The sequence below is a fragment of the Chrysochloris asiatica genome, unplaced genomic scaffold (assembly GCF_000296735.1).
Source record: "Chrysochloris asiatica unplaced genomic scaffold, ChrAsi1.0 scaffold00446, whole genome shotgun sequence".
Classification (NCBI taxonomy): Eukaryota; Metazoa; Chordata; class Mammalia; order Afrosoricida; family Chrysochloridae; genus Chrysochloris; species Chrysochloris asiatica.
In genome coordinates, this window is record NW_006408964.1 from 737,754 (window position 1) to 746,390 (window position 8,637).

Sequence of the window (8,637 nt, forward strand, 5' to 3'; positions counted from 1 at the left end):
GACTTATGGACAATTACACTGAATGTAAATGAAGTAAATTCACTTCCGACTTATGGACAATTACACTGAATGTAAATGAATTAAATTCAGCAGACAAAGGTCCTTGCAACGTGCTGTCTTCAGGAGGCACTGGAGACCCAGCAGCAGAGGACTGACTGGACAGTCTTTGGTAAACACACACAGTGAAATACCATCAGCGGTGAGGACAGTGCAGAATCTCTGAAACACCTCATGGCCTGGGTGGACCTGGAGAACAGTTGCAGGGAGACAAGTACTGTATTAGAGTAGAATTGTATGAAGTTAAGAGGTATTCTTGATAAAGGAGACTGACTAATGGTTGTAGAGGCAGGTGGAGGAATGTTCACGTGCTAGAGGGTAGATGCATGTTCACATGGGGGACGGGGCAGGCGGTGGACAGTGAGAGGGAGGGTGGCAGAGAAGTTGTGGGGTTGGGAGAGACACGGACACAGGAGGAATGTAGAGATCGTGTTCATTCTTGGTACGTGGAGTTGAGGGGGATTGCCATCATTGTAGTGAAGCAGGGTGTGTGAGTTGTTGAATGGGGAACTGATGATCTGCACTGTAAACATTCATTCAATTCGCCATAAAAAATTAAAAGAAAGAAAGAGCGAGAAATGTAGTATGCTCTTTGGACCAAAGTCTGTCTGTGTGACTTTAAGTTTGTTGAAGGGAACAGTCACAAATAATGGGTGTAAATTTGCAACAGGGTTCAAATTTTGAGAATTGTATGGAGGTCTGGATTCTCATGTTTCCTTATTCAACCCGAGCTCTTTTTAACTTTCATTACCCTTGCCTGTCTCTATGATCATGATAAATGGAGAAAAGATTGAAGTTGTAAAAGACTTCATTTTGCTTGGATCCACAGTTAGCACTCACGCAAGCAGCATTTGCATTAGGCAAATCTGCTGCACCAAGATCTCTTTAAAGGGTTCAGGAGTAAACATGTCAGTTTGAGGACTAAGTTGCGCCTGACCCACGCCATGGTATTTTCAGTAGCCTCATATGCATGTGAAAGTTAGAACAGTGAATAAGGAAGAACATAGAAGAAGTGATGCATGTGAGTTACGGTGTTGGAGGAGAATATTGAAAGTATCATGGACTGCCAGAAGAACAAACAAATGTGTGTTGGAGCAAGTGCAGCCAGAGTGCTCCTTAGAAGCCAGGGTGGCCAAACTTTGTCTCTCCTACTGTGGACATGTTGTCAGGAGGGACCAGTCACTGGAGGACATCTTGCTTGGTAAAGTTGGGGGGGTGGTCATTGAAAATGAGGAAGATCCTCAATGAGCTGGAGAGACAGCACTGGGGCAGCAGCGATGGGCTCAAGTGTAGGTAGTCCTCAAGGATTGTGAGGACAGGCAGGGTTTCCTTCTGGTATACACAGGGTCACTCACTAGGACTCGGCACCTACACCGAATAACAGCAACCAGAAGAAGCATGAAAGGGACAAAACAGAGGTGGGGTGCTCAACCCACCACCAAGAAAGAAGATCTGGAAGAGCAGCACTTCCTGTGGGCCCGTGCTAACTGTGCTGAGAACCCCTTAGGGCCAGGGGAAACACCTCCACGTGCTGGAGGGAGACAAGGACCCATCTGACATGGAGAGGAAGCCTTCCCGTAGACTGGGCACCTTGCATTCCATTTTCAGCTTCTGAACTATGAGAGGAGAAATTTCTGTTAGCCTGAGCCTTCCACACTTGGTATTCCTTTACAGAGCGGTAGATAGGGAAGAAACTGCTGTTGATCTGAATGAGAGCATTTCTCTAAGTTCACTAAGTCTTCTAGGCCACTGTTGTTGGGTACCATCGAGTTTGTGCCGACTCCTAGTGACCTTGTGCACAACAGAATGAAACACTGTCCGGTCCAGCACCTACCTCACAATCCTTGCTACGTTTGAGCCCATTACTGCTGCCACCATGCCAATCCATCTAGCTGGGGGTCGTCTTCTTTTTCTCTGACCCTCCACTTGACCTTAGAGGTGAGGTAAATAAGACTGCAGAAGCAGTGTGTTACGAGCACGAGACAAATGCAACCAATGAGGAAGTGGATGTGCTTACTGAAGATACGAGGCAGGTGCACATAACCTGACATTCACCTTTGAACCCTTGCATCAAATCCCTAGGAGTTCTCCATTCCCCAGGACTATGAACCTCATCCTTTTGTTTTTGGGCACATTAGACTGCATGCTACCTTGCTGATCCAGAATATGTGAGGTGTTCTGGGACTTGGGGTGATCGTAGACAGTCAGCCTCACTCTTTGTTCTTGTGTGTACCCAAGAGTATCCGAGACTTGCGGATCCACAATGTCTGCTCTGTTCTAGGGCTCGGTGGTCATTGAGGATGTGGCTGTGGTCTTCAGCCAGGAAGAGTGGGCTCTGCTGGATGTTGCTCAGAGGAGACTCTACAGAGAAGTGATGATGGAAACCTTCAGAAACCTGGCCTCAGTCGGTAAGACTAGCATCGTTAGAAAAAACTGGATTCCTTCATTGAATAAAAAGGAATAACGAAAGGAAATAAACAGTGAAATAGAACGGGTGTATGGAGCTCACGTCCCGGCTTCTCCATGAACAGAAAGCCTTGATATTAAAATGAGCTTGCTTTTCTCCTGTGACAAAAGGCCTTAAGTGCTGTAAGGGTTAGCTTCAGGGGTCCCTTTGTGACCTTTAGATATTATGATTTGGGACCTCTAGAGTTTCACAGTGATGATTGTAAGTTTGATATGCTTTGTTTTGCACATCTGTCTATCTTCAGAGACCTTGAAGAACAAAGGATTGTCTCAGACAAATGTTCACTGTTCTTCACTGCCTTCCCTCTTGATGTGCATTTTTCCTTCATCTTCCTTTCTTCTCTACCCATTTGTTTTCTCAGAGAAGCAAGGGAAAGGTTGGAGCACAGTGGGGATAGGATTCATCCAGGTTCACAGTGTTTGGAAGAGAAGCTAGCATTTTTTTGCAGGACCAGCCATCCGTGGGGGGAATGACACTTGAATCTGTCAGCTTGAAAAAGCTTCTTTTGGGGTGATGACACAACTTCACAAAACTCTGAGCTTCCTTTTCTGCTTTTACCGATCTTCTCACACCTGTGTACTTGGAGTTTCAGTTTCTCTTCTTATGTTATATGTCCATTGTGTCCGATGCATTTTTACGGAATTTTCCTAATTATTTACGTCAACATTGTTGCCAGTGAGATTCTCATGGAAATATTTTTAGTTAAATACCTTTTGAACCATTGCCAAAGACAGTAAATTGTGGAAACTTTTTCAGCATTTACAGCATCCTTTTTCCCTAATAGTGTTTTTTCCATTTTTGTTTCCTGTTGTAAACCTCGATTGAATTACAGGGTCAGTGTCTAAAGATGTGAATAATGGAGAAAAGTTATCCAGTGAAGCTATAATGTTGCAGTTAATGAAGAGTAACGGCTGGTTCTCCATGTTAGGAGGACTCTCCAAACCGTATAGCAGGAAAGATGAGCCTAAGAACCAAAGACAGCTGAGGTGAGTGTCATTCCACAACAGAAAGCAATGACTTAGAAGAATAGTCTGAAGAATCATGGCCTTTCTCTATATAGATACATACGTACAGACATGCATGCATATGGGAGTCCTGGTGTGGCGCTGTAGCATAAGCAGCGGACTACTAGGTTGGTCATTCAAACTCACCATCTGCTCCTAGGAAACACTATATAGGGTCACTGTGAGTCAGAAGCAAAGTTGTGGCACTTAACAACAACAGGAACATTTGTGCATATTGACCACAGCTTGGAAGTCGTTTGAATGGTTCAGCAATTGCTAGGGTAATTGAGGACCCTATAAATCTTCCATAGCAAAGCAATCTATTCAAGAGGCAGTCAGCTGTGTCCTGAACAAGAATGGCTGCCAACCGCACTGCTGTCCGTCTGTGCCACTCTCCAGACTCCTTCAGATAGTGACTGTCCAGTGTCATGCATGATTTCTCTGGAAACTTTTGTGACCCATGCGGGAGACTGAACTATTGCGAACTTACGCAGCCCGACACACTCACAGCATCGTGGTGGACGCCATCTCTGAGCAGAGAGCATCACTGTGGATTTACGACTAGAGTCAAAATCCCACGGTTAACGATTTGATTGTTTAGCTTGTATATTCCCCGCTTGTGTGTCGCTAATTGCTGAACCATTCCAAGCTGGTTTACAGTCCATGAGAGAGCTTCAGAGACTTTGTATAGTAATTCTGTTACCTTTTCATTTCATTGTTTCAGAAACTTTTTAAATACAAAGCCTCTTTGTATGTATTACTGTATAACCATACAGACTTGTTGTCCTTTCGTATTTACACATTTTATACACATATATACATAGGAGGGGGCATCGAAAGCTTGTCAAGATTTTTTCATTATTTTAATTTCATTTTTCCACTAACTTTTTGAAGCCCCCTTCATATGTAAACCTACCTATAGAATTATGTGTTCAGAGAATTTCTACAATAAAACATTTTCATAAATGTGAGTCAAATATTAAGCTTTTGAAGCATGTTTTACTTGGACACAATTGTTAGAGAAAGTGTTACATATCAGAAAAACAATGAAAGCTTTTTTTATTTAAGCTTTAAAATTTTTATTTTATTTGGGGTAAAATATATATAACAAAAAGTTTGCCACCTTAGTTGTTTTTAAGTATAATTCATTGACATCAGTTACTTTTCCTGTGCTGTTTTATCATCTTAACTATTCAGGTTCAAAAGTTCTCAGTCAGAGACTCAGTACCCCTTAGGCAATAACTCCGAGTTCCACCCCCACCCCCCGCCAGTCTCTGGTAACTAGAAATACATGTTTGTCTCTATGTATTTGCCGTTTAAAAGTATTTCATATAAGTGTGATCATCCAATATTTACCATCTGTGTCTGATTTATTTCACTCACACAATGCTCCCAGGATTCATACGTGTTACTGCGTTTTATTAGAACTTCATTTCTCTTTGTGGCAGAATAATATCCCATTGTATGATTGCATTAAACTTTGTATGTCTTTGCATCTGTGAATGGATCCTTGAGTTGTTTCTACCTTTTAGCTATTGTGAAAAATGATCTTCAGTGTACAAGTATTTGAATCTCTACGTTCAAGTTTTTTGAGGGTGTACTTAACAGTGGAGCTCCTGGTGGTGCCGTGGCTGAAGCGGTTAACTGCTATCCTAAAGACCGGTGGTTCAAACCTAATGAGCCACTCCTTAGGAGACTAACGTAGCGGTCTTCTTCAGTAGACCCTGACGGCCCTGGAAGATCCATGATGTGCTTCTGCCCTGCCCTGCCCTAGCGGATCTTTCTGAGTCCTAACCGGACTCCTGGGTTTGTGCTAATCTGTGTTTATGTCTTTGAGGAACTGCTGAAGTGTTTTCCACAGCGACTATGCCATTTTACATTTTTATCAATAATAGATGAGGATTCCAATCTAGTTGGTGTGAAATGTAGTATATCAGTGTGTTGTTGTTGTTTTTAACAGTAATAATGGTTTTTATCTTGTTTTGCCTTTTTAAGTCTTTGATTTTGTGACTTGAGTTTAAATGGGAGAACATCAGTTTTGCACTCAACCTATCGTATTTTGTTTCAGTGCAATGATTGCAATCCCCTCCATGCATCATTCATTTAACAGTATTTGCTTCTTTCTATTCCCTCCTTTTTTTTTTTTTGATGTACACAAACACATGCAGGAATATATACTCATGTCAATAACTAGAGGGCACATTCTGCAAGCCTGCCTCCTGGCTGCCAGCACACAGCCTTTCTCTTTCCAAGAGTCTAGAGTCCTCAGCTGCTCTGTCTCTCCGTGCCATCACCTCTGCCTTCAGCTCTGATGTCACTGCTTCTCTGGTTAGGGTCCCACTTCCCACTCATGCTCTTCTCCCTCGATGGTCCTAGGAAAAATATTTTTGCAAGATGATCTAACATATGAAGCATGAGACAAGTCACGACAGAAACCAGGCAGTTACACACTACATTTGGTAATAGTGAAATTGAAATAAACTTATGTCTAATAGCAGTATGTTGCATATTTTTCACAGAACTCATTCAGGTTACTTGTACGCAAGTAATGAAGGCAATCAGTTTGGGAATATCTTCAGCTGCGTTCCGAATCTCACGACACTACCAAGAAACCCTCCAGAAGTTAGTCTCCTGGAATGCTCTGAGTGGCAGAAAGCCTTCCTGGATCACTCAGGACATCACCTTCCCAGCGCCTCTCACAGTGGGTATGATGCCTATCAGTGGAACGAAGGTGGAGAAGCCTGCAGTTGCCCCTCTCAGTTAATCACTCCTGTCAGGACTCTGAATGGAGAGAAACTCCCTACATGTAAGGTATGTGGGAAGGACTTCCTCTGTCTGTCAGCTCTTAACCAGCCAGGGACAGCCCTCCGTGATGAGATGTGCCATGAATGTGGCAAAGATTTCTATAGTTTCTCATCCTTCTGGACCAGTGTCAGAGGTTACGGCGAATGTAAAGAATATTGGGAAACATTTAGTTGTCCTTCATCTCTCATTTTACTGAAAAAATTCCATAACAGAGGTAAGCCGTACGAATGTAAGGAGTGTGGGAAAGCCTTTAGTGTGTCCTCATCCCTAACTCGACATATAAAGACGCACAGTGGAGAGAGGCCTTACGAGTGTAAGGAGTGTGGGAAAGCCTTCAGTCAGTCATCACACCTCACGACACATATAAAAATCCACAATGGAGAGAGGCCTTACGAATGTAAGGAGTGTGGGAAAGTCTTCAGTTACTCCTCAGCCCTCACGACACATAAAAGAACTCACAGTGGAGAGAGGCCCTACGAGTGTAAGGAATGTGGAAAAGCCTTCAGCGATTCCTCGGCCCTCACTAAACATATCCGAACGCACAGTGGAGAGAGACCCTATGAATGTAAGGAGTGTGGGAAAGCTTTCTGCCGTTCCTCACACCTCACCACACATATCAGAACTCACAGTGGAGAGAGACCCTACAAATGTAACGAATGTGGAAAAACCTTCAGTCGTTCGTCACACCTCACCTCACATAGAAGAATCCACAGTGGCGAAAGGCCTTACGAGTGTAAGGAGTGTGGGAAAGCCTTCAGTGATTCCTCAGCCCTCACTAAACATATCAGAACTCATAATGGCGAGAGGCCGTATGAATGTCAGCAGTGTGGGAAAGCCTTCTGTCAGTCTTCTCACCTCATTTCCCACACAAGGACTCATGTGGAGAGACTGGCTCAGCAGTGGGACACTGAATAACAAGTTCATAAAGTCCAGTGGCTTATAGATGAAATGAAGAACTCAGATGAGATTGAAAATACAACATACCAGAATCTTTGTGGTATACCCAAAGCAATAATCGGTCATCAATTTATAAAGCATCAAATCTACACCTCAAAAAAGAAGGGCCAAACTAATACCTTAACCTTCCATCTCAGAGAAATAAATAGCAAAGAGCAGCAAAAGTAGCCCAGAGCCTCCATGCAAAATACGTGATAAATGGTATATTCAAATCGATGAGCCAGCAAATAGAAAAACAGTTGCAAGAATCAACAAGATGAGAAGTTGGTTCTTTGACTAGATCACTAAAATTGAATAACCGTTGGCCAAATTGACTTAAATAAAGAGGAAATTGCAAGTAATCCAAATAAGAAATGAGATGGTTGGCGCTACAACAGAATCAACTGAAAGAAACGGGTCCTGGTGTGGTGTGTAGGGTCAGCACTGGACCGCAAAGTCACAAGTTCCAACCCATCAGCTGCTCCTTGGAAGCCCTATTATACAGAGTGTCTGACTAGTAACTGATTTGACAGCACTAAACAGCAACATAACAGAAGATTGTGAAAAACTATATTTGATCAAATTTGAAAATGTACAACAAATGGACCTTTTCCTATAGTCACACTGCCTAACCACGCTGAGGTTAAAAAAAACAATCTGACAAGGCCCATAACAAGAGAACAGTTAAAAAATGTGTGAAAATTTTCTAATTAAAAAAATAAAGCAAAACATGAGGGTCCAAATGACTTCACTGGAGAATTTTGCCAAAATCATTCCGACAAGAGACGACACCCATACTACTAAAACGATTCGAGAAAACAGATACAGAAGGAAAACTCTCAAATATATTCTATCAAGCACATATAACCCTGATAGCAAAGGCAGGTAAACACACCACTATAAATGAAGACCAGTATCCCTCATGAATACGGTCCTGGTTTGGCGCTGTGGGCTAATGCTCTAGACTGCAAAGTCGGTTTGAACCTCAGGGTCGGTGGTTCAAACTCACCAGCTGCTTCTCAGAAACCCTGTACAGGGTTACTATGAGTGGAAACCGACTCAACAACACTTAAGAACAACATCCCTCATAAATATAGATGTAAAAATCCCTCATAAATATAGATGTAAAAATTCTAGCCAGTGGAATCAACAGGATACCAAATGAGTAATTCATCATGACCCACTGGGTTTTGTATTACATGTACAAGGATGGTTCAACATTACAAGATCAGTAAGTGTAATCCACAACATAATATAACAAAAGACAAGAATCACACCATCTTCCTAGTGATTTCAGAAAAGACAAAGTCCAACACCATTCCGTTTAAAAATTCTGAAGGAAATTCTTAGACATAATGAAGGGTATGG

The 8,637-nt window shown here is 42.5% G+C and overlaps 1 protein-coding gene across 1 annotated transcript in view; it reads left to right on the plus strand.

Annotated features, from left to right (window-relative positions):
- The window catches only part of LOC102826114 (zinc finger protein 709-like), a 12,296-nt gene extending 5,048 nt beyond the window's left edge, over window positions 1–7,248 (plus strand). Inside the window, exons 2-3 of the mRNA XM_006877244.1 lie at window positions 2,339–2,465; window positions 6,371–7,248. Of these exons, the coding sequence (XP_006877306.1) occupies window positions 2,339–2,465; window positions 6,371–7,248 (1,005 nt within the window). The remainder of the gene's footprint in view (window positions 1–2,338; window positions 2,466–6,370) is intronic.
- The last annotated feature ends 1,389 nt before the right edge of the window (window positions 7,249–8,637 follow it).